The 26501-nt window shown below is 58.1% G+C and overlaps 5 protein-coding genes across 15 annotated transcripts in view; 3 read left to right on the forward strand and 2 right to left on the reverse strand.

The window, feature by feature from the left end:
* ABCA2 (ATP binding cassette subfamily A member 2) overlaps positions 1 to 4593 on the forward strand; it is a 34218-nt gene extending 29625 nt beyond the window's left edge. For both annotated transcript variants that reach the window (XM_058853387.1, XM_058853388.1), the window contains exons 43-49: positions 90 to 224; positions 400 to 503; positions 769 to 861; positions 1158 to 1260; positions 1390 to 1527; positions 1741 to 1947; positions 2203 to 4593. In XM_058853387.1, coding sequence (XP_058709370.1) covers positions 90 to 224; positions 400 to 503; positions 769 to 861; positions 1158 to 1260; positions 1390 to 1527; positions 1741 to 1947; positions 2203 to 2238 — 816 coding nt within the window. In that variant the 3' untranslated portion in view covers positions 2239 to 4593. The remainder of the gene's footprint in view (positions 1 to 89; positions 225 to 399; positions 504 to 768; positions 862 to 1157; positions 1261 to 1389; positions 1528 to 1740; positions 1948 to 2202) is intronic.
* An 80-nt stretch (positions 4594 to 4673) lies between these two features.
* Positions 4674 to 8453, forward strand: CLIC3 (chloride intracellular channel 3). Of its 2 annotated transcripts, XM_058853389.1 has the most exons (6): positions 4674 to 5055; positions 5932 to 6041; positions 6436 to 6561; positions 6687 to 6793; positions 7113 to 7288; positions 7606 to 8452. In XM_058853389.1, exons 1-6 carry the CDS (start codon positions 4810 to 4812, stop codon positions 7765 to 7767), a joined length of 927 nt encoding a protein of 308 aa, XP_058709372.1. In that variant the 5' UTR covers positions 4674 to 4809; the 3' UTR covers positions 7768 to 8452. The 2 variants fall into 2 exon arrangements, with proteins under 2 accessions (XP_058709372.1, XP_058709373.1); XM_058853390.1 differs by lacking the exon at positions 6436 to 6561 and having other exon boundaries at positions 7606 to 8453.
* Positions 8454 to 8646: 193 nt separating this feature from the next.
* Positions 8647 to 11086, reverse strand: PAXX (PAXX non-homologous end joining factor). Of its 7 annotated transcripts, none has more exons than XM_058853531.1 (7): positions 10908 to 11086; positions 10762 to 10822; positions 10597 to 10631; positions 10278 to 10468; positions 9663 to 9706; positions 9110 to 9203; positions 8647 to 9012 (listed from the first exon to the last, which is right to left on the reverse strand). In XM_058853531.1, exons 1-7 carry the CDS (start codon positions 11084 to 11086, stop codon positions 8990 to 8992), a joined length of 627 nt encoding a protein of 208 aa, XP_058709514.1. In that variant the 3' UTR covers positions 8647 to 8989. The 7 variants fall into 7 exon arrangements, 6 of the variants coding, with proteins under 6 accessions (XP_058709514.1, XP_058709512.1, XP_058709511.1 ...); XM_058853529.1 differs by having other exon boundaries at positions 9663 to 9734; XM_058853528.1 differs by having other exon boundaries at positions 9663 to 9737.
* Positions 11039 to 12681, forward strand: TMEM141 (transmembrane protein 141). Of its 3 annotated transcripts, XM_058853535.1 has the most exons (5): positions 11063 to 11138; positions 11234 to 11300; positions 11402 to 11485; positions 11647 to 11769; positions 12371 to 12681. In XM_058853535.1, the coding sequence occupies exons 1-5, from the start codon at positions 11085 to 11087 to the stop codon at positions 12448 to 12450; spliced, it is 408 nt and encodes a 135-aa protein (XP_058709518.1). In that variant the 5' UTR covers positions 11063 to 11084; the 3' UTR covers positions 12451 to 12681. The 3 variants fall into 3 exon arrangements, with proteins under 3 accessions (XP_058709520.1, XP_058709519.1, XP_058709518.1); XM_058853537.1 differs by lacking the exon at positions 11234 to 11300 and having other exon boundaries at positions 11039 to 11138; positions 11301 to 11485; XM_058853536.1 differs by lacking the exon at positions 11234 to 11300 and having other exon boundaries at positions 11045 to 11138; positions 11604 to 11769.
* A 1533-nt stretch (positions 12682 to 14214) lies between these two features.
* ENTPD2 (ectonucleoside triphosphate diphosphohydrolase 2) lies at positions 14215 to 25231 on the reverse strand. Its single transcript, XM_058853527.1, has 9 exons — positions 24971 to 25231; positions 19357 to 19474; positions 18708 to 18858; positions 17974 to 18133; positions 17654 to 17881; positions 17071 to 17337; positions 16757 to 16876; positions 16346 to 16480; positions 14215 to 15340 (listed from the first exon to the last, which is right to left on the reverse strand). The coding sequence occupies exons 1-9, from the start codon at positions 25079 to 25081 to the stop codon at positions 15140 to 15142; spliced, it is 1491 nt and encodes a 496-aa protein (XP_058709510.1). The 5' UTR covers positions 25082 to 25231; the 3' UTR covers positions 14215 to 15139.
* Positions 25232 to 26501: the final 1270 nt, after the last annotated feature.

Consider the following 26501-nt stretch of genomic DNA (forward strand, 5'->3'; position numbering starts at 1 on the left):
CCCTTGGCAGCTGACATGCCAGGGACTCCTGCCTGCTCGGCCAACCCCATGGCCTTGGCAGGATGACAGCAGTTCCACACGCCTTGCAGGTGGTCAAGTGGGCACTGAAGAAGCTGGAGTTGACCAAGTACGCAGACAAGCCTGCCAGCACCTACAGCGGGGGCAACAAGAGGAAGCTATCCACAGCCATCGCACTCATCGGATACCCAGCCTTCATCTTCCTGGTGCGCCCTGAGGGTAGAAAAATGACCCCAGGTGGGAGGTGCCCACCCCCTGCTTCACCACACACCACTCATTTCCTGGATTGTGGGATAGTGGTCTGAGTTGGACTCAGGACAGAAAGGGAGTGGTAGGGTGCCTCCCAGGGCTGGCATGTCTGAGGGTGCTGTCTATCCCCAGGATGAGCCAACCACAGGGATGGACCCCAAGGCACGGCGCTTCCTCTGGAACCTCATCCTGGATGTCATCAAAACTGGTCGCTCCGTGGTGCTCACGTCTCACAGGTCCAGGGGGGTTCTGTTAGCCCATGATGCCTCCAAGCACCTGGGGTGCTGTGTGGGAGGGAGGAAGGCTCCCTGGTCCCCAGGGAATGGCATTTGGTAGGGGGAGGAGGAGCCTGGGACACCTTCTGCTGCCTTCTCTCATCCCTGCTGGTGGGGCCAAAGCACTTGGGTGATGGCCTGGGAGGCCCAGCTCTCCACCTACCCCCACCATAGCCCTGGCATTGTCCTCTGATGCCCCCCGCTGAACCCTCCCTTGTCACCTCAGCATGGAGGAGTGTGAGGCCCTCTGCACCCGCCTGGCCATCATGGTGAATGGGCGGCTCAAGTGTCTCGGCAGCATTCAGCACCTGAAGAACAGGTAAGAGCCTGGCAGGAGCTCATTATGCCTGCATGAGGCACACAGGCAGCCTGTGTGTGCTGCTGGCTAGGGCGGGGCTGGATCCCCATGGCTGGGTGACAGTGTGGGATCCATGACATAATACCGCCTCTGTGTGGGTGCTGCTTCAGAGGTGGGCAGGGAATAGGGTCATTGAAGTGCTCTGCCAGTGGCCTGGTGTCCAGTAGTGGCGGCCTGAGAGCATTGTCCCCTTCCATAGGGTCATGGGGGTGCAGATGAACGGACAGGTCCTCATGGGGTGCCTTGTTCCTGTGCAGGTTTGGTGATGGCTACATGATCACAGTGCGCACCAAGTCCAGCCTCAATGTCAAGGAGGTGGTGAGGTTCTTCAACCGTAACTTCCCTGAGGCTGTCCTCAAGGTGAGCTGCCCGTGGTGGCTATGCTGTCCCCTGCCAGCCCCCACATCAGGGCACAAGCAGCCTTCATGGGGTGATGGGAGGGAGTCTGGGAGTGAGGGCTCAGTGCCCCCTCTATGACCACCCCCCCAGGAGCGTCATCACACCAAGGCCCAGTACCAGCTGAAGTCGGACCAGATCTCACTGGCACAGGTCTTCAGCAAGATGGAGCAGGTGGTGGATGTGCTGGGCATTGAAGACTACTCTGTTAGCCAAACCACACTGGACAATGTAAGACTGGAGACAGCATAGGCAGCTGGATGCTTGTCCCCAGGGAGTGACAAAGTGCTAGGCAGAATCCGACTTTGGGGCAGAGGTTTGAGCGAGATGGGGAACATGGTGGCAGCCACTGCATGGCAGGATGCACTGGCTCCTCACCTGGCAAGCATAGGATGGAGATGCCTGATACTCAGATACCTGAGTCTCCTGCCTCTTCCTCCTCAGGTGTTTGTGAATTTTGCCAAGAAGCAAAGCGACAACCTGGAGCAGCAGGAGACTAGCCCCAGCTGTGTCCTGCAGTCACCCCTGGAGCGCGTGCTGAGCCTGCTGCGGCCCCGCACTGTCCCCACTGAGCTGCGGGCCCTTGTGGTGGAGGAGCAGGAGGACCTGGAGACTGATGACGAAGGCCTCATCAGCTTTGAGGAGGAGAGGGTGAGAGGTTGTCCCCATATCTGGATGTTCCTGTGGAAGACAGGTAGTCCCACCTGTGTCTGTGCCATGGGCCCCGGGACTGGGTGCTGTGACACCACAAAGGTGGCACAATGGAGCCAGGGCTGGGCCCAGGAGGGGTGGGGACTCTCTTGGAGAGCTGTCTGCTCTGCCACCTATGCCAGACTCTGGCCCCAGTTGCCCTGGGTGTGCTGGCTAAGTGGGCAGCCCCTGAGCCCTGCCTGTCTCCCCGCTCAGGCTCAACTCTCCTTCAACACGGATACGCTGTGCTGAGACCCCAGGGACAACCATGTTGTCAAGCCACCAGACCCTTTTGGCGTCTCCCCTCCCTTTGCCCTGTGGAGTGGAGTTGCCACAGCCGGAGCCACATGCCAGGGAGGACACACTGGGTACAGCAATGCCTGGATAGACCTCAGAAGCCACCACTGGGATGGCTTTTGCCCCCTTCAGCTCCAGAGCAGCATCACTGCATGGTGCCAGGAGCATGGTCCTCAACATGCTGTGGATGGAGACTGTGAAGGAAAGGACATGGCTTGATGCCAGCACTGCCAGCCCCACTCACTTTGGGGCAGAGACACACAGGCCTGTGAGCGGTGCCTTTGGACACCCGTGTTGCACTCACTCTAGGGACCCTTGGCTGTGGGTACCGCCCCAGGCCTGGCCCCATGTAGCTAGAAGAAGGATGGCTGCTTCCACATCACGCCTGGCTGATGCTGCCCTGGGCACCACAGGGGCAGGTGCTCTGGTGTTCCACCCACAACCGATTTCTGTCACCAGTGGAATGTCACTGGGGGTCTTGGCCCCACTGGTACATCCTGCTCATCCCGGGGTCTGTTCACCCCAGCCCTGCCTGGCCTTGGGCACTGGCTTTGTCCCCAGGCAGCAGTGCCATTGCAGAGGCACATGGGGGGGGGCAGAGGGGTATTTCACAGGGTATTTCACATGCTGGCACCAGCTATTCCTCCCCTCTGCCCTTGATCATGTCCCTCACCCTCAAGTCTCTCACCCTGCCTCCTGCCTGCCCTCACCCCTTGCTTCCCCTATCACAGGGCATTGCTGCAGCTCTGCCAGCTTTCTGCTGTGTCCCCTTCCACGTCACTTTTGCGCTGGCACTTGTTCCTCAGTGTCCAACCCTGTACAGGAACCACCTGCACTAGGTTCTTATTGTTGGGTCACTGGTGGTACTGGAAGAGGGGTTGCAGCACCCCAAGATGGCTTTGGAAGCTGGTGGTGGAGTGGCCTTAAGGTACGAGGGTGGGACAGTCTGGGTGGGTGCCGGTGCAGCCTGGCAGTGGTGCCTGAGGTGGTGGGGAGGGAAGGATGTGCTGCAGTAGTGGGACTGGCAGTGTCACTGGCCAGAGTGGGCACCTCCTCAGCCAGCAGTGCCCCTCCTTTTTGCAGAGGGTCCTGCTGCCTTGTCAGCCACAGGGACTATGGCTGGTGCCTGCAGTTCTCAAGAAGCTGCAACTGTGCCCAGAGGTGGGGTGGTAGCGGGGCCTGTGATGCTGACCCTGACCCCGCCACTGCTGGCTGGAACAGTCTTTGGCAACTTCCCAGGGCGGTCATGCACCTTCCTGGGGAGGACCTATGGTCCATCTGCCCTGTGTGTTCTGATGCCCTCTCTGCCTCCTTGGCATGGGCTTGGCTGGAGGCCCTGAGCAGCACCAGGGACCTCAGCTGGCTGCCACAGGAGGTGGGGAGAGGCTGGCTCTGGTCCCACTTGGACGCAGGAGTAGGGCCTGACCTCAACTGTCCCCGTGCCCTCTGGTCCCATCAGCCCCATAGACCATCTGCTATAGATTGTGATACAATATACAGTATTTTCAATAGGGGGAAATCTGGGGGAAGCTCTATTTTCAGATTTTCCAGACCATATTTTTTTTAAATGGCATATGGGAAACTGGCTGGATCTGGGATGGGTTGGAGGGCACAGAGGGGCATGCTCCTGCTCCTATGCTGGCCATACTCTGCCTTCCCCAGGGGATGCTGGGGGATGAGCCAGCTCAAAGTTTGCCCTTTGCCATCAGGGAGAGGGGATAGTGTCATCTTTGAGTCCCCAGCTGTTATCTTGGTGGCACCCTGGGGCACGCCAGGGTGGGCAGTGCTTTTGTGCTCTGGGCTTTATCCTTGCCCGATACCTGCCACACTACACTTTTGTTCCAGGCTCCAGAAGGGCACTGGCAACCCAGTCACAAAATGTCTTCCCTGTCCACCCAGTCTTTCCCCCTGCCCACCATGCTGTCATCCCCATGACTTCTGAGGGTCAGTGGAGGTGCCCACACAGCCTGGGTGGCCACAGTGGCCTCCCTGCCCTGGGCTTAGGGCTGTCTGGGCACAGTCGCTGCTAGAGTCACTCCAGCAGCGAGTGGGGAAGGTAGCGCCCCAGGGCAGGGGTGGCTGCTGCCTTAACGCTGTTCACTTCATTGACTTTGGCCCCGCTTCCGGCCTTGCCTCTCCCTGCACGTCCTTGGCCACCAGCCGTGGGCATAGCGCCAGTGCTACTGCTGCTATACTCAGCCCGAGGCATGGGGCCCCTGGGGGTGGGGACGTCTTGGAGCTGCTTGTATATTGCTACCAAACAAAAATAAGATGAAAATAATGATTGTTTTAAATAAAAAATAAACTGGATCCATTGAGGCTTTGTAGCTGGGCATGGGGGGAATGGCAGGGCTGGGTGCCTGGGAGGGCCTGGAGGAGGAGAGTGGCAGTGCCCAGGGTGGGGATGCAGGATCCTGCTAGGGGCAAGGAGTGCTGGGCACAACACAGGTCTATGCCCAGTGCTTGTAATCATTCAGGCAGTGTGGGGTGGCTGGGGGTACAGGCAGGAGTTGGCAGCAGCTGGCAATGTCACCAGCTGCCCTTACTGGCCTGGGGTTGGCAGCAGCCACGGTGGCGGGGCCCAGTGGCAGGGCGTCCTGTCTTTGCCGTGGGGCCAGGCATGGGTGGGTGTGGGTGCACCCCGAGCAGGAATGTGGGCTGGGAGGGGCCGTGGTTTCAGCTGGGGCACTCAGGGTGCAGCCATCAGTGCAGCAGGAGCAGGAGCAGACACACAGCATGGCTGAGAAACCCCAAATCCAGCTCTTCATCAAGGTGAGGGGGGTCCTGAGGTCGGTGCCCCAGGCCAGTGGGTAGCCCTGGCAACCAACCCTGGCAGCATTGCAGTGGGGGGTGGCTGGGCTGCCCCTGCCCACTGCAGTGCCCAGATGTGGTGCACTAGGCAGGCAGGGAGGCAGACAGTGGGCAGGGGGTCAGGCACCGGGTAGACAATGGGGCTGACAACAGGAAGTGGGGCAGGCACTGGGCAGCAGGGAGGTGGGGAGACAGACAGCAGGCAGCTCAGGCTCTTCTCCAGGGCGAACTGTTTGCTGATTCCTGCCCTGCAAGCACGGGGTCTGTGGAGGCTAAACTTGGGGAGGTTGTACCAGGTTCCCCCCTGAAAGTAGGGCCCTGCAGTAGGGCACCACAGCATCTCTCTGCCCCTTCCAGGCCCTTCCCAGCCGCTGCCTGGCTGGTACGGTCTGGCTGTGCAGGCAGGACAGGGCTCACCTGGGATTGTGGCGGGGGTTGACAGGGCCACAAATACTGCTGTCATCTTCCTCTGGCACATCTCTGCTGCTGGACTGTCCCCTGCCACTGCCACCCCTGCTGCCACTACTGCTCTTAAGCCCTTGCCCCTCGACACTGAGGCTGGAGCAGCCTGGAGGTCCTTGTCCTCAGAGGGTGCTAGGGCCAGCACCTGCTGTGCCATATGGCTGCTATGGAGTGTGGCATTGAAGCTCTGTGAGCTGGCAAAGGCCAGGAGCTGGTGGCCTGCCTGGCATAGCAGGTACCATGGACTGCAGGACAGCTTGCCAGGCTGGGCTGGGGCATGTGCCTTATCATTTTCACCCTGTACCCGTTGGGGCTGCCCCCACTCGGGCCATGCCAGGGTGAAAGGACAGCTTAGCTCTCCTTCTGTGCCCACAGGCAAGCGAGGATGGGGAGAGCGTGGGGCACTGCCCCTTCTGCCAGCGGCTCTTCATGGTGCTGCTGCTCAAAGGGGTGCCCTTCACCCTCACCACTGTGGATGTGAAGAGGTGAGTGGCCGTCCCCTCCCGAGGGGTGCCAACCCTGGGGCCAGGATCACGTGCAGAGTGGGGGGTTGGTAAGTCCCCAACACTTTGGGAAGGGATGTGAAGGGTGGGCACTATGGGATGCATGGAGGTTTTTGTACCTCCCCAGGTGACCATTGGTGCTGGGGGAGGTTGGCAGGTATTTCCCTGGGCACACAGTGAGGCAGGAGGGGCCTGAGTGCACCATCTTTTGCACTGATGCCCCAGAACTCCCTTTGCTTGGGACATGTGTGCACAATATGAACACAGACACAGACACACACAGACACACACACACACAGACACGCACACACGCACACAGAGGGCCCTGCAGAACCCTGGACATGCCAGGCATCAGTGGTGTACCCATCTCCCACAGGGCGCTGGATGTGCTGAAGGACTTTGCACCAGGTGCCCAGCTGCCTGTCCTTCTCTACAATGGCGAGCCCAAGACTGACACCATCACCATTGAGGAGTTTCTGGAGGACCAGCTGGGCCCCCCCATGTCAGTGGCTGGTGCTGCCTTGAGAGGAGGAAGTGGCCCCCCAGAGAAGGGCAGGACAAGCTGAGGGATGCAGATGAGCCTGTCAGCCTCTGCTACCTGCCTCAGCTGTGCCCATGCCCCCACAGGTGCCCCAGTCTGGTCCCGCATTACCCGGAGTCAAGCCTGGCTGGGAATGACATTTTCCATAAGTTTTCTGTCTTCATCAAGAACCCGGTACCTGCACAGGATGAGGGTGAGGAGTGGCTGGGGGAGTGCCCCATGCAACCTCTTGGGTGCCACACCGCAAAGCCTAGCCTAGTCACACTGAGCTTTCCCAGTCCCCCCACCCAGTCCACAGTCAGGTCTGTCCAGGCACTGCCCTTCCTACAAAGGCCAGCATGGCTGTGCCAGCTCTCTGTGGGAGGGCAGAGGCAGGTGCTAGCCTGAGCCAAGTGGGAAGAGGCTGACAGGTGCTGCCTGGACACAGGGAGGGGCTGGCAGTAGGCCGCAGCAGAGCAGGGGCCCCATGCTCGGAGCAGGGCTGTACTATGACCTTACCGCCCTCCTTGCAGCATTGCAGCGCAGCCTGCTGCGCGCCTTGCTGAAGCTGGATGAGTACCTGAGCGCCCCTCTGGAGCATGAGCTGGCCCAGGACCCACACCTCCGGGCCTCCCAGCGCCATTTCCTTGATGGAGACCACCTCACACTTGCCGACTGCAACCTGCTGCCCAAGCTCAACATCGTTCAGGTAAGCCACTGGCATACCAGTACCATGCCTTTCCCCTTTCCCTGGCATCCCCATGCCCTCACTTTCCTCTTGGTGCTTGCTGTAAGCAAGTTCTCTCAGTTCTGTGCTCCCCAGCATCCCTCTCCCGAGGAGCCTGCCTAGCACAAGGCCCTCCGACAGATCCCACTCCTCTCTGCATCCCCTCATAAGTGCCAGCCCTCAAATTTGCAGTGCCAGGGATGTTCCTGGCTCCCTGCCACCCTTCCTAACTGGTGCCTTCCCTGGTGGTAGAGACCTTGGCCCAGTGTCAGGCAAGTCTCCCCCATTTGTGCCTGCAGGTCGTGTGCCAGCACTACCGCCGCTTTGGGATCCCCAAGGACCTGCAGGGTGTGTGGCGGTACCTCAACAGTGCCAGTGAAACTAAGGAGTTCAAATACACCTGCCCCAATAGCCAGGAGATTATACAAGCCTATCGTTCCGTTGTCCGGGCACTGCAGTGAGCCGGGCACGTGCCCTAGTGGGTGCAGGGCCAAGACTGTGGTCAGGCAGAAAGTCAGCGCCCACCCTGCCCCTGCCTGCCTGCAGGGGCTCAGGAGAGCTGTGTCACTCGCACCCAAATTCCCTCCACTGGCACCCAGGTGCTGGCAGCAATCTGCAGTTCACTGAGCCCTTCTTGTGCCACCCACCCTTCCTCACAACCAGGACAAGCTCTGTGGTCCCTCGAGCATCAGGATGAGGACAAGGGGACACAGCCAGGGGCACCATCGGTGCCAAAGCTGTGCCCAGCTGAGGGCAGGGGCAGAGGTGGACACAACAAGCTACCCTGCAGCCACTTGCATAGGCACGCTATGCCACCCACCTGGGCAGCAGGCACCACAGGGTGCCCTCACACCTGCACCAGGTGAGGGGACCTGGCACACCCATAGAGACCTAGGAATGGAGCTGGAGAGGGATGGCACAGGCAATGGGCAGAGGTCAGTTCCCCCCAAAAATCTCTATTAGGAAGCTCTCAACAGACTTGGGGGTTGTGAAGCAAGGAAAGCCCAGGCTAAGCTTCAGAGCTCCTGGAAATCAATAAAAGCTTTGCAAGCAAGACCAGTGTGAGTCTGGAGTGACCACCCCAGCAGCTCCTCCCTTACAAGGCTTTGTACTGACATCCTCATCCTCTCCCAGTGTGCAGCAAGGCAGAGCCCACCCTCACAGCTCTCCAGAGGGGTTGGCCAGGTTCTAACCACACACCCATCAGCCCATTTGCAAAAAGCTGGCAGAGAAGGGAACTTCTCTGAGGCCCAGACACCCAGGTTCAGCTGAAACAGGCTCAAAGCTTCCCAAGAAAGGGAGAGGCAGAATGGAGAGACACACCCAGAGACCAGCTGGCTAAAAACACCTTTACTGGGAAGAAGCAAAGCACAGGTAATGTTTCCATTCCATGGTATCAAGGCTCTATACAAACTCCACCAGTTCATGGTAAGTGAGGTCAGCACCTTCCCTGCCAGCAGGGAAGAGCTGCAGGGGAAAACCCCACCATGCTGGTGTCCCCTCTGCTCCATTTGTCCTCCCCAAAGGTCCTGCCACCACCCCAGCTGAGAGGTGGCTGCTGGCTCTGTTGTCTCCCTGGGTCAAAGAGCCCAGCAGGTCTGGAACAACAGGGACACCTCCTTGTTCAGACATAGGGTCCAAAGGGCTGTCATCGGGGTACAGAACATCACGAGTCCTCGAAATTCACTCCAGATGGCGCCCTCTTGCTGAAAGGAGATCAGAGCCCCGAGCCCCGTTGCTACCATAGCTTTGGAGCAGAGCCCACAGGGTACCCAGTGAGCAGTACCCAGCCCCAGCACTGACCTTTTGAAACCAGGGTTAATGAGAGACTCCCCATGGACCTTCCTTTTGGCTGGCAAAGCTGAGCCAGAAGCACTACTCTTCCTGGGGCTGGGGTCTACCTCAGTCATGAACAGGCAGTACACAGATTACAAGTTACCCAGGAGCTCTGGCAGCCCTCCCAGTCCCTCCAGGACCAGGGGGAGCCTCTGGGAGCCCAGCCTGGCAGGACCAGCAGCCACAGAGGGCAAGAAAGGGCCAAACTTGGCCTCCTCCCAAAAGGAACCATGGATCCGCCACAGCCTCCAGCCTGGAAGCACAGCAAAGTCTGCCCTCCTTCTGAGGTTGGCAATGCCCAGCCTTTGACCTGAGCATCCCAGACACTCTGAGAGCCATCATATTAAGCACTGCCCCTGCTCTGACAGAAGAGCACCAGGACAACGGGTGGCTGCCAGCAGCCACAGTCAAGGGCACTCAGAGTGTCCTGAAGAGCACGTGGATACAGGGACCAGCAGCTTCCAGGGAGGAGAAGACAAAAGACTGTGGGAGCAGGGCAGGTGTCCCTGGCAGTGCCTACCTGGCAGGAAGAGCTGCTGGCTCCGGACAGTGTTCTTCTCAGGGCTGCAGGAAGATGGTAACGTCTCCACTGCTACTGAGACAGGAGCCAGAGCCAAAGCTTGCGACAACACTCCCCAATTCTGCATGCAGCACTTCAAGCCTCCACAGCAAGCTCCCTCCACAGTCAACCTGAGCCCCATTTTCCTCTCAGCACTTCCATCCAGACTACTGCTGCTCTAAAATCTTCCCAGACCCCTCAAACAAAGATGTCTGTAAGCTGACTCCCACATTTGGGATGCTGGTGTGGTGCTGGATGGATGGTGGCCATGAGGACAGGGCTGTGTTTCCACAAAGAGACATACCACTGTGCCCTCTGGGCGCAGGCAGGGTCTCTTCTGCCTGCGGGGGTCTGATGCAGACCCTGGCCAGCTCTGAGAACGGGCCAGCCTGAACGGGGAAGTGATGGGCAGCAGCTCTTCTGCTGGCCTACTGGGACTGGTGAGAATAAACCACCTGGGGTGAAGCCCTCTCCTGCTGCAGCTGAACTGGGGGGCCTAGGGCACTTTAGGTGGGGGTGATCCCATGAAGGTGGCAGGAGCTGCTAGCTCTCCCTTCTTCTAAACTCACCACGGACCTTCCAGGCGCCTCTCCAGGCTCTCGATGCAGCCGGCCATGCCGAAGATCAGCGCCTGCAACTGGCTGCGCGCCTCGGCGGCGGGCAGCTGGGCGAGGGCCAGGGCCGGGCACCGCGGCTCCTCCGGCAGCCGCAGCATGGCCGAATCCGGACCCAGGCTCAGCGCGGCGGCCCCATGACCCAGGGCGGCCCTGCGGGGAGCGGGGGTGAGGGGAGCGGGAGAGAGAAGGAGCCCCGGGCGAGGTGGGGCCTAGGGTGGGGGGAGCACGGGGCGAGAGGGTGCCCGTGACGGGGGAGGTCCCAAGGCGGCGGCACCGACCTGAGCATCGCGCCGCGCTCCTCCGGCGAGCACCGCTGCAGAGGGAGAGGAGGAGAAGAACGTGTCCAACACGGCCTAGCCTAGGTCCAGATCCATCTCTGCCCCGCCGGCACCCCAGGTCTCAACCCCGGGCTGTCCCACCGCCCCCTGTCCCCCGGTACATACACAGCCGCGCACCGGGCAGCCACCGAGCTCCCCGGCCCAGACCTCCATCGCGTCGGTCACACTGCGGGAGGAAGCAGCTCAGGTAAGGGCCCCCGCGCGGCTCCGTGTCCGCTCCCCACCTGCTCCTTCTCCCGCCCCGCTCTCACAAGACAGTGCCGTCGGGTCCGCAGTAGCAGAGGAATCGGCCAGTCTCGGCTCGGAGCAAATGAAAAGGCCCTACCGGTTCCTCCATGACAGCGTCGGAAAGGGGGGTGGAAGGGGCGGGTACAAAGGGGGGGCGGGAGCGCCGTATCCTGCCCAGGGCTGGGCCCGGCAGCTCCGCCATGGTGAACCTCGGTGTGCGGCGGGTGGAGGATGATGTGGCCGCCAAGCACCCGGTGCGCCGCGCGGGGGACGGGCTGGGGGGCCTGGAGGGGCTGAGGCTGAGGGGGTCGGGTGGGCTTCCGGCCCCCGCGCTGACGCATCCTCGCAGGCGCTGCAGCAGTACGCGGCCTGCCAGTCTCACGCCTTCATGAAGGGCATCGGCACCTTCCTGGCAGGTATAGGCCGGTCCAGCCACTCCGGCATTCCCCGGGATGTCCTTGGCCGCTCCCCCGGGGGCAGCGGGAACGTCCGGTAACCCCGGCCCCCGTCTCTGCAGGCAGCGGGGCCGCCTTCGCAGTGCAGAAGCTGGCGCGGCAGAAGCTGCCGTACGGCCCGCAGTGGAGCCTGCTGCTGGCTGCGGGTAAGTACCCAGCCCGAGCGGTAGGGGGGTGTTTGCCACTGTTATGGGGGTTCGTCTCTGGCTCCAGCCACCTCCCTGTGCCCCGGCCCCCAGGGCTCAGGAGGGTTCGCGGCAGCAGACAGGTGCTGCTGGCGCTCCCAGGAGCACTTCGGCCGCTCCAGCTGCAGGGTCCCTCGGAAGCTACGTGGTAACCAGAGCTGAGACGCAGAAATGTTCCAACTTTTGGATTTACCTGGAGACAGGCAAGTCCCCACAAGAGCTCGCCGTGACTGGTCAGCCCGCAGGTACAGTCATATCTTCCTAGTGCTTTCCCTGAGCTTGTCATGCCTGGTTCTTCTCTGTTGCAATAATTATTTTGCTGTTCCTGTCTTGTAAGCTGGTGACTGTCATTGCCAAAATCTCACCCCGGCACCCTGCAGCCAAGGGGTGGGAGCCAGGAGCACCCATGGTGGGTGGAGCTCCTTACCTGGTTTCATGCCTCTCCCATCCCTCTGTGCACCTGGCACAGTGGGTTCCTCAGCAGGGCTGGTGATGTGGGCTGGGTGCACTTGCTGCCGCCTCCTGCCCCGTCTGCTTTGGGTATTCATGAAAGCCAGCACAAAAGGCTCATTTGCTGGAGGAAGGAGTAGGTAAGGGATGGAGAGAGCAGCTGAGGTGTGGAGGGATTTGCTGCTCAGTAGGGTGGCAGAACTGGAGGGGCATCAAGACAAGTGCTGCTGGACAGTTCTGCTCACTCCTCTCTCCCACACGTGAGCTCCTAAAGCTAGGCCAACTTGAAGAGGCTTAATGTGCTTCACCAAGGCTCTGTGGTTCTTTTCCCACCCTTGGCAAACTTACCAGGGTGGGTGCTTGAAGGTCCAGGGAACTTGTACTTTCTTGTTGCAGAAAACCTCCCCTGTGCAGAGGACAGGGATAGCATCGCAGCACTGGTGAAGAGGAACAGGTACGGTGACGTGGTGGAGTAGCCAGCAGAGCACAGCATTCCGTGCCCATGTCCTGCTTCACTCCCTCCTGCCTGTCCAACCTGATGCTGCCCATGCTGCCTGTGAGGGTGGTAGGCGTGGTGACACTGCTGGAAAGCTCAGAGGACTTGATCCTGCAGTGAGAGCATGGTGGAGATACCTCAGGGATTGCTGCTGCCTGTCCCATGGCCTCTGCACATTGCACTGCAGGTACAATAAAAGTTGAGAGCTGAAGGCACTCGTTGTCGATGAGGTGAAGGACAGAGCAGGTCATGAATGCTGACCTGAGGCAACCTCTGCAGTGAATGCTGGAGCAGATTGCTTTGGTCCCTCTGTGGTGATGGCTGTCACAGTCAGCACCTAGATTGCTCTGAAACGGCTGCAGGCATTGACAGGTTTGGGCAAAGTTGTGAGGGCAGAGCTGTTGCTGTGTCCCCTATGTTTCCTAATCCCAGCCAGTCCCCCTGTCCCTTCACTGCAGCAGCAAGGTTTTTCATACTTACCTGAATAGGCCCGAGTTGAGCCTCACAGCTGGGTGGCCTCTGGGGTGTTTTGTTCCTCTACAACAGGGGTGACCGTGTGCTCAGGGCCCCTCTCTGCAGTGCTCACCTGACATTGGCTAGTCCCAGATTGCCCATCCAGATCCATAACTACTCAGCAAGGTAAAGGTACTGTGTAGAATGCCATGCACACAGTGCGCCATGTGGGGGTTTTCCATGTCAGACTCCAAGTCTTGACTAGGTAAATTGTCTGCTCTTGGTGGATGTCCAGCTCTGATTCAGCTGCAGCTGAAGAGAAAACTCAGCCTGAATTTTGGGAGCTGCCCGGGTTCTTGGAGCAGGGTTTCATCTTCAGGAACAAGTGCCTTTTCCTTGTGATAGATAGGCCCTGAACCTCACCAGAGGAGGGAGTCCCTGAGCTGAGGAGATGAAGAGCTTGGGGAGGAAACTGGGCTTGGGGATTCACAGCATCATCTGAACTGGAATCAGGTTTGCCCTGTGCAGAGAGATGGGGAGCAGCCAGTGGAAAGCTGAAAGCAAAGTGCTGCAGGGAACAGGTGTGTTAATTAAAGCATGGCATTCCAGGAGTTCAGCTGGAGCAGGGAAGGGTGTTGGGAAGTTAGCAAACCCACAGAGTGGAGTTGGTGCAGTCAGCAGGAGCAAAGAGGGCAGTGAGAACTGCAGCTCCCTACAGCCAGTTCTCTCCAGTGTTTGTGGAACGTGCAAGGTAGGGGGAGGCTTCCCAAAGGATTGAAGGCTGGGACCAGTCCCATGCAGCTGCCGAGAACCGCAGTGTGTGTCCTGGTGCCTCTGAATGGCCAGTGACTGCAGCAGCAAACGTGAGCTGCTTTGCTGCCGCCCTTGAGCGCCAGTGCTGGGCCCTGTCGGTGAAGGCTGCTGGCAGGTTGTTTTGCTGGGGGCTGTGGCAGTGAGGGACAGCTTGAATTGCCTGCTCCCAGCTTTGGGGTGACTGCACCTCCAGCACTGGGGAAACATGAGCTTGGCAACTGTGGCTGGCTGGAGTTCCTCCACCTCCAGGTGGACGTGCATCTGGAGTGAGACTTCCAGCCCACCTTGGTCTATTTGAGGTTGCCTCCAGGCTGGTAGAGTGCACAGAGCCCTGCTGGTGTCTCAGTACTGGATGGGCTGCAAGGGCTGAGCTCTTCGGGCATGATCTTCGAGCCAGACATGTGGCTGAGGGACTCTGTCCTCATGGGACTGCCAGGCTGAACTGCCTGTTGCTGATCACAAGCCACTGAGCCATAGCAGTGGTTACAAAGGTTTATTTCAGATTATTAAAAAAACTCAAAACAAACAAAACCAAACCTTCATGTTTGTACATCCCTGTTACTCAATTGGAAATGAAGGTGAATCCTCCTAGCTGCCTGGTGTGGGGTGATGCCAGGCTCAAATCCCAGTGCAGAGCAAAGCCCCACATTGTGGGAGCCCATCAGCTCTGTGCCAGCATAGCCATGCACCACAGAGCTGCAGGAACTGGGGTGTGCAGGAGTCTCTGGCTGTGGCAGAGGCAAGTCTGGCATAGGAACCATGGGGATAGTGAAGGCACCATGTCTGGTTGTTGAAGTGGGACCTGGAAGCTGCCATCTTCCCACATATAATTGTTGCCAAGTCCTTACCCAAAGCTGAGGCAAATGGTCAAGGCCAAGACCTTGCCTTTGGGAAGGTCAGTGGGGTTTGTGTGTCAGCCAGAAAGACACCACGGGCTTCAGGTGATGCCCAGAGTTCCCCAGGGGGCAGGGCTGATGTTCTGGGGACAGGCTAGTGATGTCAGCTATGAGGACTAGTGTAAGTAATATTCCCCATTCATACACATACACATGAGAATGAATCCTGTCGTTGCTTGGGCTCATTGGCCCAGTTCAGCTCAGCTCTGGTGGCAAAAAGATGTCCTAGCTCTGAATGTCCCATTCCCAAGCCTGCTCCAGGGTCCATCCCTGAGTAGTGCTGGGAAAAACCCTTCTCCCACAGGGCCAGTGATCCTCTCCTGTCCTTCATTGCCTGCAGCTTGAGGGCAAGGGGAGGGCAAAAGGGGACAGCTTTCCTTCTGGGACGGTGTCAGGCCTTGGAGGAGGACATTGAGCACTTGCCACATACCAAGCATTCAGACTGTGGAGCCTCCAGCAGGTAGGATGGTGCTGGTCCTGCAGCTATGGCCCACCCTGTCCCTGCCATCAGATTATGCTGGACTTGCTGTGCCGGAGCAGGCAGATGGCAGTCACCAGGGATGTCAGGGTGGTGACCACAAAGAGCAGGATGAGGATGACCCAGTAGTTGTACAACATGCTTTTGTGGGAGGAGGGCTTTTCTGCCGGGATCATGTTGGTGAGATTCAGCATGTAGCCCAGGGCCCAGCCAATGGAGGTTTCTCCTGCCTGTGGAAACAGCATGGCATGGTCACCAGCCAGCCAGTCCAGCTGCATGGGCCTCAGGAGACCTCAAAATCATAGAATGATGGAATCATTGAAGTTGGAAAAGACATCTAAGATCATGGAGTCTAACCTGTAACACCAGCACTGCCAAGGCCACCACTAAACCATGTCCCCAAGTGCCACATCTGCACGTTTTAAATCCCTCCAGGGATGGTAACTACCACATCTGTGGGCAGCCTGTTCCAATGCCTGACCACACTTTCCATTAAGGAATTTCTCCTAAAATCTAACAGAAACTTCCCCTGCCACAACTTGAGGCCATCTCTTCATCCTGTCACATGTTACCTGTGAGAAGAGACCATCCCCCCCCACCTGGGTACAATCTCCTGTCAGGGTGTTGTAGAGAGTGAGGAGGTCCCCCTTGAGCCTCCCTTTCTCCAGGCTGAGCCCCACCAGCTCCCTCAGCTGTTCCTCATAAGACTTGTGCTCTAGACCATTCAGGAATCGCCTCAGTGTCAGCCCAAGGGAGAAGAGTGTGGGGGCGCCCACAGCCCCCTGAGTCTCTGCTTGCCCACAGGTCCAGCCAGCCCAGGGACAGAGCAGTGACCATCCTGTGCTGAACTGGGCTCATCCCCTGCGAGTAAACCTTGTGTGCTCAGGCCAGTCCTGATCTCCTTGCACAGCCCATGGCATATGCATACAAAAGTATCATCCTGCCCTGAGGTAACTTCCCAAAAAGCCTCAGCAAAGCATTTTTTGGGATGGCTGGTGTCTTGAGGGCTAAGGAAGGGCTAGAGGACCTGACCCCATGACCACCCCACAGCCAGCTCAGGTCATTTGTTTCCATCCCCCAGGAGATCCCTCTAAAACCTGAGAGTTCCATCCTGCCCCTGTTCACTGAGCTCTTCCTTGCTTCTGCTTGGCTCTTTTTCCATTTTGCATTATTTCTCCTGCAGTGTTCTTTGGCCTAACTCCAAAGAGATGGCATGGGATGGGGATGCTACCTACCTTCTTCTGGAAGGCTATGTTGGTGAAGGAGTGGTTGTTGAAGCTGTAGCCTTTGGTGGTGAGCAAATACACAAATGCGCTGACAGCGCAGTAATCTGGCAGCCTCTTCTCCAGCTTGGGGGCTTTCTGGAGCAGCTGGGTGGTATGCACAGAGGGAAAAAGAAGAGGGGTCAAGCCAGCCATGGCCAGGTTTGTGTCTGTGGCCTGAAGCTCAGGGTGGTTACATCTGTGAGGCCAAGGCTGCCCATACCCATCTGAGCCTCCTCTCAGTCCGATATGGGAACCATCAATTGCCTTACCCCTACTCCATTGGTGCCAGGAAGCCCAGTGACCTCCAAGGGCTTCTCTCAAAGCCGGGTGCTACCCCACATGAAGCAGCCCCCTCCTTTCCACAATGCCCAGGGAGCCTACCTCACTCCAGCTGGTGGCACAGATGGTCTCTGCAGCATCCTTCAGATCACTGGGCAGGTGCACGGGTCTTCTCATCACAGTCTGGATGAAGTCCACCGTGTAGAAGAAGGCAGAGAAGGCCTGATGGAGGGGAAAGAAGCAGTTGTGGGACTCGGAGCAAACTCTCTCACCATGAGCTGACACTCTGGCCAGTGTGGTGGGCACCAGCAACCACTGTTACAGAGCTGGGGGTCTGGCTTTGCTGCCACAATATGCTGGGGACAACCTGCCCAGCCAGCAGCTGTGTCACCACCCTCCTCCATGCCGGGACTTACAATGAAGTCTCCTGAAACCTTCGGCTGGAAAACACCATCAAAGGAGCAGCGGGAAAAAGAGCAGTTGGTGAAGTCAAAGAGCTTGCTGACATGCAGAGAACAGAGGTTCCCATTCCCGGTGCCGACCAAGGTAACAGTGGTGTTGAGGGCAAGGCTTGGCCTCTCCTTCTCCGTGCAGGGGCTGTCATAGATGCTGCTCAGCAATAGGCTCCTGTTGTAGCCCATAGGCCAGCAGGGATAGGAGACAATTTCCTGGTAGCTCTCAGCCTGCCAGAGGAGGGACACATAGGGTGCATGAGCTGTGCCATAGCCACAGCTCCCCTGGAGCTTGAGCAGTGAGTCACACAGCAGCTGCCAAAAATGTCTCAAAATGGCTTGGGGTGTCTTGGCTCTTAGCCAAGGGCTGCATCATATAATGGAATGGTGGGCAAAAACCCTGGGAAGACAGGAGAGGGTTGGGGGCAAAACCCAAGTTGGCTAGTAAAGGTGTTCAGCTGGTCCAGGGCTGAGGGTAAACACCAGGGTGAGGGGGGCAACTGTGGGGTCGTGACAGCCAGCATCCACATCAAAGCACATACTGTACCTGGAGGAGCTTAGAGAGGAGCCTCTTGAGGACCTGGTCCCTCCCATAGCAGAGAAAGCTGTGTGTGTACACTTTGTATGCCTGGCCATACAGCTTCAGTATCACCTCATTTCTGGGGTTTTCAATTGTGTCCCTGGTTTCAAAAGTGATCTGTGTGGAAGCGCCCCCAAAGTCCATGGCCCCCAGGGTCCTCTTCTGAGGCTGGATCCATTCTCCAAGCCATCCACGCTGAGCCAGGGAGGACAAGAGAAGGAATAAGTGTATGATGATCTGCCCAGCCACCACAGCCATCCCACTGAATGTCACTATCCCCTGCCCACCTTGATGAAGTTCTCCAGGAGATAGTTTGCAGTGACCCAGCCAAAGACCCCTTCCTCTTCCCCTGACAGGATCTTTGCTCCCCGGAAATCAAAGGGGTACGTCTTCAGCGTGGCTGCTACAGCTCTGAGGACAGCGTCTGACACCTGTGGGTCTGCAATGCTGTGGGCCAAGTGAGAGGGCAGAGTGACAGGTCTGCCATAGTAGGGCCCAGGAGAGAGGTGAGCTCTTGCCTGGCTACCCATAGGCACATCCTGAAAAACCACCTGCTAATTTCCTTTATCTCCGCTGGAGGAGGCAGGTAACAGGAATGAAGTGTGTTCCCTCCTGCTAGGATGGACAATGGGGTCCATCCTGCCTGGGCTGAGTGAGAGGAGCACAACTCCTCCCCCCGTGTGGTTTTTGAGGGGTGATTATTCTCACCGTTTCCCATCAGGCTGGCAGTGGGTGCAAAGGATTTTCCTCCTAACATCCAAAGTCTGTGTGGGTTTTCCTGGTGCTGACCCCCCACCAGCCTCTTTCCACTAGCACTGTGCTGGCTGTGCCCTGCAGTGCATATCCTGCTCTGAAAGATAGGACCACTTCTGAAGGGAACACAGCACTGGGCCGCTGGATGCTGAAGAGCTTTGCCCAGCAAAGGGGCAACACTTCAGCCATCCCTCACCACCTCCGTGCCTGCTGTGCGTGGCAAGCTGGCATGTCAGAGTGGCACGACAGGGCCCCCCTGAGCACTCACTTGAGCAGGCGCATGCCAGCCGTGGCACCCAGGTAAAGCGGGGTGCTGGCGTGCTTCTCCTTGGGCACATCTTTCAGGGCCAGGTTCAGGCAGTGCTCCAGGCTTGTTCCAGCCGCCAGAGGGTTTGAGCTGTAGCTGGAGATGCCAGGACCTGTGAAGAGGAAACAGCATTGCTCCCTGCTGGTGAGGGGATGATGCTCAGTGGGAAGATGCCTGGTGAGCAGCTTTTCCCCATCAAGGCTGTCTGAAAGGCAGTTTTCTGTGGGCATGAAGCCATCCAGGGTCCAGCCACATCTCCCTGCCCACACTGCATCCCTTGCTGGCTGACAGTCTGGGAAAGGTTGATAAATGGAGAGTGAAAAACTGACCCTGGCTCCTCACTGGCCTAGGCAGGGAGCTGGATTGTTCCCTGGTGGTTCAGTACTTGCCAGGAAAAGATAAACCACAAGCATGCATGGCTGCAAGCCTTGGGGGGTGTTGGGAGACATTTTAGGAATAGAGCTGAACCCTTTAGAGCACATTATTACACCAGTGAATACAGAGGGAGGCAGCTGGGCATGGCAGGGGCAGTCACACCATGCTGCCCTGCCACAGGCATGCAACAGACACCACTACCAGCCCCCAGCCCCAGGCTAGGGCCAACCCTTACCCTCCACATCACACATGCTGTGCTCGCTGACCACCCCGGTGTCATTCTCCTTGTCTGCAGGCCACTTGTAGATGAACATAGCGGTGTGGGAGGACCCAGCGTCCAGCACGATGCCGTACTGCAGGGGGAAGGCAGTGAGTCAGGCCTGGAGGCTTTAGGTCCCCTGGCTGCTCCAGTCCTTCCCAAGGGAAGACACTGGGTCTCAGTGCACAACCACTCCTACCCTATCGGTGCCCAGCAGCTCCGGAGCATCATCTGGCAGAGGCAGGCTTTGCACTGCAGCCTGGCACTGCCAGGCCCACACCTGCCCAAACAGGGCAGTCCCTGGGATGTGACTAGGACTGTGACACTGGCCATTCTGGGATACTATTTGGAACAGCACAGGGACTCCAGCTTCTTGGGTAAGGGGATTCCCTTGAGTGCAGCTCAGGGGGCTCTTCCCCCACTGCAGGTTACCATCACTCTTGGCTGCCTGCTGAGCCATACTAGCAGGTCCCTGGGACTGGTGGTGGGGAGGAACACCTGAAATGGCTCCTTGGGATGCTCTTGGCCAAAGAAGGGCAGCCAGGCCCCTCATCCCTCCTGCCCTTGTATGGCTTGGCCATTCTCTGGCTATAAATAACCCGGCTCCTCCTGCCAAACAAGGTTACCCAGCTCCGTACGTGCTCCCTGCAGCACCCTTGGGCGGACCCCTGTGCCTGACCCCTGCTGCCCATGGTCTTGGGCCTGCCCATGCCGGGCCCCGCTGAGCCCCCTCAGGGCTGTGAGTACGGGGGAAAGCAAGGCAGGGTGCAGCACCACCCCAACTGAACATATCTGGGGTGAAGCCATCTAAGGCTTAAACCTCCAGTGAGTCTCTGTCGGCTCCTGCCCTGCCCAGACTTGATAGAGCCAAAGGCTGGAGTAGGCAGGTCCTCTCCCTGCCTGGCTCTGGAAGCCTCCCCAGCCCTGCCTGCCATGGGTGCCCCATGCCACCTCTGTCCCTATCACCTGGTTTTCAACTCAGGCAACTGAAGTGACACAAGAAGTGTCAGGGCAGACGCAGGGACACCTGAGGTCCCCATTTATAGGAAGTCCCAATTACACCGTGAACCTATGGCCCTGCACCAGTGGTACCTCCTGCTCCCTCAGGGGACCATTTCACATGGGTGACTCTCACAGACTCACCCAGTGATTTGCTCATGCCCTGGGCCAAAAGCTGCAAGCCAGCAGAGAATCCCCCTCTGTGCCCAGGCTGGAGCAGTGGAGCAGCTTCAGCTCCTGACAAACACTGCAGAGAGGAAGGAAGCTGACAACTCCCCCCACACCCCTCCCCAGCCTCCTGGGCTGGGCGCTGGGGTGAGTGCTCAGGGTGGGCTTAGAGGGCTCTCAACATCCTCTCTGCCCAGCGTGTCACACCCCAGTCCATTCTTACCAGAGCAACCTCTGCCTTGCCTGCCCACCCTGGGTTCCCAGATGAGCAGTCACTGACCACCCACAGGGGACTCTGAGGAGGGTCCAGCCCCAGGGGACCCCTCTGTCCACCTTGGTGGCACATGTGCCCAAGTACCCTGTAGCCACCATGCAGATGTCTCCAATTTGCTCACAAGGCACCACATTAACCCAAGCATCACCTGGAGTGACATTAGCAGGATTAGAGTGACAAGGCTGTCCCCAAAGGGAAAGCATTGATAGGTCATCCCCAAACCTGGGGCTGAGCACAGCGAAGACCCTGGGAGTTGTCTCTGGCCCAGAGATGCCATGGAGGAGCTGAAGTCCACAGAGAGGGACAAGGTTGGAGACAGGGATATCTACATGGTGGCAAGGGCTAAGAGATACTGGAGTATGAGACAATGGGGATGACTTCCAGTACCAGAGATACTTGGTGCTTCCCACCAGGAATGGGGTCAGCCTGGGAGGGGGATGCTGGGGACACCAGACTCACCGCATGGCAGGAAGGGACATGCCCACCCAGCTGGCTCCAGAGTGAGCAGGAGGAGACCCACCTCCGTGACAGGAGGAAGACTGGTTCCCTGGGTTTCTTCCTGCCCTCAGCAGGGCTGGCTTGGCTGTACCCCACTTCCCACCCCACGGAGAGCTGGTACCAGGGTGCATTCATGGGGTACATACCTGGAGTGGAGTTGCACATGTAGAGAGGTGCACACATGTATGTGCACATGTGCATGGATGTGTGCATATGGTGTACATGCTGCAGGAATGCAGATGTTTGTGTGTGTGCACATGGACATAGAAAGGTGTGTGCAAATTTAGGTGTGGAGGTAGGTCTGTGGGGATGCTTGCACATGGGTGTGCACAGATCAGGTGTACATGCACACAGGTGTGCCAGGTGTGTGCACATGGGTGTGTGTGGGCACTTACGCCATGTGCATGCCTAGGGAAGTGCAGGCAGTGAGAGGCAGCATGGAGCCTACACTCAGGGCAAGCCCCATGCAGAGGTGACATGTTGTGGTGACAGTGGCACTGCTGGGGCAGGATGCAGAACTGGCTGCCCCATGTAGGCACATCCTAGTGCCCTTTGCTGCCAACACCTGTGGGTCAGGGTGGGGGTCTCTTTTCTTGGACCCCCAGCACATTGCCACCAGGTGTGGACTGGTGGGTGAGAGGCATCCCATGGGTCCCCTGGCCTTGGAAGTAGTGGCAGCAGAGCTTGGCCTGGCTGAGGTAAGGTGCTGCAACACAATGGCACTGCCACTGCAGAGAGTGCCTGGCCAACTGCTGCCACAGCTCACCCCACAGCCACCCCGGCATGAGAGGAGCCACCACAGCCTCGTGCCAGCCCCTCCTGGGGGGCACAGGATTTGGCAACACAGCCTGTCCCTGTGGAGAAGATGTCCTCACCTTGCAGTGGTAAGCAGGGGTGGGAATCATGCACATGGTGCATGAAGGCACCAAGGCAGACTTGGGCAGTCTAGTATGTTCCCAGTGATGAAGGAATGCTGTCTCCTTCAGTCCTGGGGGTACCCCATGTCTCCAGCATTCCTACAGAAATCACGAATGGGGTCACCTACAGAGGTGCACAGTGGTGCCAGCCCCTGGCCCCAGATCCTGTCCCACTCTTAGCTTCTGTCCCTGCCCATACCCTGGGCTTGGGTGTTGGAGGCACTGCATTTCCCAGAGCAGAGTGTGCTGCCGTGTGGGTCTGAGTCATGGCTTAGCCATGGGCATGGGCAGGTGGGCTCCAGGGGCCCTACAGATGGGAAGCTCCAGGAGGGAGGAAAAAAGCCTCAGTATGCTTGCCTGCTGGCACCCAGGGCTTTGGCAGGGCTTTGTGCATGTGGGACAGCCCCCAACACCAGCATCTCCTGATAGCACAAGGATTTTTCTAATAGAGCCCCCTGATCAGACCCTGGTGATGCTGCAGGAGGGGGGGACATAGAGGGGTCCCCACTGTGACCCCACACTGGGACAGTTTTTCAATGCCAGCTCTATCTCTGCTGCCTCCTGGGTCACCCATGGTCCCAAGGGCTCTGCCCCAATGCAACATCACTCAGCCCAGTCCCAGTCAGGTCTGCTCAATCCTAAAGCCCCTGCAGAGGGGGCAGAGAGGACAGTGACATTCCCAAAGGCTATGGGTAGGGCCTGGGGCTCCTGATCAGTGTATGGCTCTGCCCAGGAGAGGAGGCAGATGGGGACATTGAGAATTTCCCGTGTGCTGCTGCCTTGCACTGTGCCTGGCTATGCCCAGGACTCAATCCTCCATCCCACAGGCTCTCCTGTCTGCCCCATGTCACATGAGGGTCTCATCCCTGTCCCCCCACCATTCTGCCTCTCTCAAGGGTGGTGCAGTCATGTAGCACCCAGGTTTGCAGTGAGTTGCGACAGGTTTCCTTCCTGCTGCAGTAGCCACAGCAGCCACAAGATTTAGAAATTGCCAGAGATAACGTTTGCCAAAAGAAGAAAGAAAAGGGCTGTGAAGAGCAGGCAGCAGCTCAGGACAGTCAGGCCGTGAGCTCCACTGTGGATCCATGAGGGAAGGATCAGCCCTCAGCAGCAAGATTACTAATTCAGGGCGGTTTTAGGGCGATATGCCAAGCAAAGGAGCTGGAAAGGGAAGATGTGGAGCTGTAGCTCAGCAGTGAACAGCACTATCCAGCAGCTAATGTGGACTGACTCAGCAAGGACCACATCTTGTCCAGGCTGTTGGAAGATGTGTCTAGGGTCTCCCATAGCAGGACCGAACTCTAAACCATGTGGGCATCTTTTGGGCTGAGTTAAAATAACACAAAGTTCTGCATTCTCAAAACACTACTGAGCTTTGTGTGAAAGCAACTCCTCAGCACCTTCCTGGTACCAGCCCCATGGGAACAGACACTAATGGACACCAGAGCACACACCATGCTGGACCTTACAGCACTTGGCATGTCCAGGAACCCTGAGTCCCTGGGCCAAGCCTTGTGCAGAGCAGGGTCAGGACAGAGCAGGTGATCAGGGATGCTTGGCCCCAAACTGCAGCACTGCCTGCAGACTAGAAGGTTCTACCACTCAGAAAGCGAAAAAGCAGCAAAAAAAGCACAAGAAGAAAAGTTTCTGGGAATTAATTTGGTTTAAAACCAAAGGTCCATCTTGGAACCAGAAAGAAGAAAGGCTTTCCAAGCTGATTCAAGTACTACATATGGGGGTCTCCGTACCGATCTAATTCCTCTATGTTTTAAGAGATAAAATCCACTTTGAAACCAGCTCAGGGCACTGCCCAAGATGTCCCAGCATGTGGCGACAGGTGGCAAAGAAAGGCGTCACAGAGAAGGAGTTAATAATTGGTAGTAATACTACGAACAAAAAGGGTCATCTTAGCTAAGCCAGCTCGTCTTCTCATTCTAGTCTTCATTACATATGACAAGCCCAGAGAGAAGGCAGCAGCACATCTGGCATGCAGGCTGGCTCAGAAAGTTTCCAAGTAAATTGCTTGGGATGAGAAAAGGGGTTTTAGATGAACTATTTTTCAGGATAAGAGCCTGGAATTATTCTAAAACAAAAGACTTGGCCTACAAAAGGAGTACTTGGCCAACAAGAAATTGTTCTGGAACTTCTTTCATCATCTGAATTTACAATGAAAAAGAAAGAAAAAAAAAGCAGCTTGTATTCAAAGGAAAGTGCCTTTGTCACCCAGCAGCACTGGCTCAGGCAATGCAGTGGAGGCCACGGAGATGCTGGGGTGTGCAGGGGAGCCCTGGCCCAGGCAGAGCCGCAGCAGCAGGCACTGACTCGGCTGTTCTGGCCTGGGGGGCTTCTGTCTTTCGGTGTGTCCAACAGATTCCCCTCCCAAAACGCACGCCCTAAGGCACAAGGGATGGGCGGCAGAGGGCCCCGCAGCCGGGGGTCCCGCAGCGGAGGTGCCACACAACAGTTCTCGCTAGTGGGGCAGCTCCATCCCTGCGCACCCGGCGGGGGATGCTCCCTGCGACCCTCCCCGCAGATGAGGGACCTCTCAGTCCCGGCGCCTCCCGTGACGCTGGGGATCCTCTGATGCCGGCTTCTCTCCCGCCCCGGTGATCCTGCACACCGGGAATGCCATACGCCGAGGTGCCCACGGCGACTCCCCCAGCCCCTGGCAGCCTAGGACCTCCCGGTACCCGCCGCCACTCCGCGCTCAGTGCCCCCGCGCCCCTCTGTTCACCTTGAAGCCCGGCGGGCCCCGCGTGTCTCTGGAGCCGAGGAGGAGGAGGAGGATGCCCAGTAAGCAGCCGAGGGCCAGGAGCAGAAGCAGGGCGGCCAGACGGCGGGCCATGGCGGAGCCGGGCAGGTGAGCGGCTCGGCAGCGGCGGCGGCTCCTGCCGCTCCTCCAACCCCGCCTCCTCCTCGCCCGCCTCTCCCGGCTGAGTCACCGCCGCCCCGGCCCACCCGGGCGGGACACCGGGCTCCGTGGCACTGCGCCGGGCGGCCCCGGCCTGTGAGTCCTGCGGCTGCCCCCGACACGGACTCAGATCTTCCTGCCCCGGGACCAGACCGATCTGCCTCCCCCAGGCACGGTTCTTTTGCCCGGGATCAGCCCCAGCCCGGCCCCTCAGGCACCGCCCCGGCCCCAGAATCAGCTTTGTTCCTCGAGCATCACCGTTACCGGGAGGGCTCAGCTCAATCCTGTCCCTCCTCCCTGGGCACAGCCTATGTCCCTGGGATCAGCTCCATCTACCCCTCCGGGCGTGGTCCTTGACCCCAGGCTCAACCCCATGCTGCCCCCGCCCTGGGGCTTTGCCCTTAGATGGATTCAGTGGGACGTGGGATCAGGACGTGACATCCCGAGATACAGAAAAACTCCAAGAACCTCTCATCTACAATGATTAACAGCTGTGGCTGTATTCCTGCTTTTAATCATCGCAAAAACTTTGTGACAGCCCTGAGGAGCCCAGATGTGTACTGAGGCTGTTTTCAATATGGTCACAAGTGAATAATGTGATGCATTTGTATAGGGAGCAGCGAGCCAAAGGAGGTTGGGCTCCTTCCTCTGAGAAAGACATTTACAGCTTGCTTACACGGTGGGATACAACAGTGAACAAAATAATAAGGAGAGGAGGCTGGAGGACACGGCTCCTAGAGCAGCTGGGTTGCAGGCTGAGGGTCACACCCCCACACTGAGGGTGTGAGCTGAGGCTCCACACGCCTGCCTTACTTCTCAATATGTTTTGAAGCAAGGAACTTTTCCTGCCACTCACAGCTGATACACAGCACACGCAGCAGACTAGACCTTCTGCATAACTTCCTGCCCGTCACTGTGGTATTGGGGTGCAGAGGTGCTCAGGGGGCTAAGTCTTTGCCCAGGGCTTGTGGTGCAGGAGCCCCCAGCCCTGATGCGCCACGCCATTGCACAGGTTCTGCCCCACACGGCACAAGCTCCAGTGCTGTCCCCGAAGCAGTGACTGGCATCAGAGTCTGGAGAAGAAAATGTCTAAATAGGGGCACAGAGAGTCACCCTCACCCTGGCAGTGCCCATCACTGTGGAGCAGGGCTTCTCTGCAGGACTGCTTTGTTCAATCTGTGAGTCTGTTTGCAGGGGTTTATGTCCTCACTTCAATTCATTAAGCACTTTACCCTGGAAAATCAGTGTCAGTCTATTCCAAGACATTAATATATTAATTTTTGTGAAAAAATTACTCCCCTTTGCTGCTGATTATGCCACAGGAGAACCCAGTCCTGTCCTTGAGGCTCAGCAC

This window comes from Poecile atricapillus, chromosome 20, assembly GCF_030490865.1.
Source record: "Poecile atricapillus isolate bPoeAtr1 chromosome 20, bPoeAtr1.hap1, whole genome shotgun sequence".
Lineage (NCBI taxonomy): Eukaryota > Metazoa > Chordata > Aves > Passeriformes > Paridae > Poecile > Poecile atricapillus.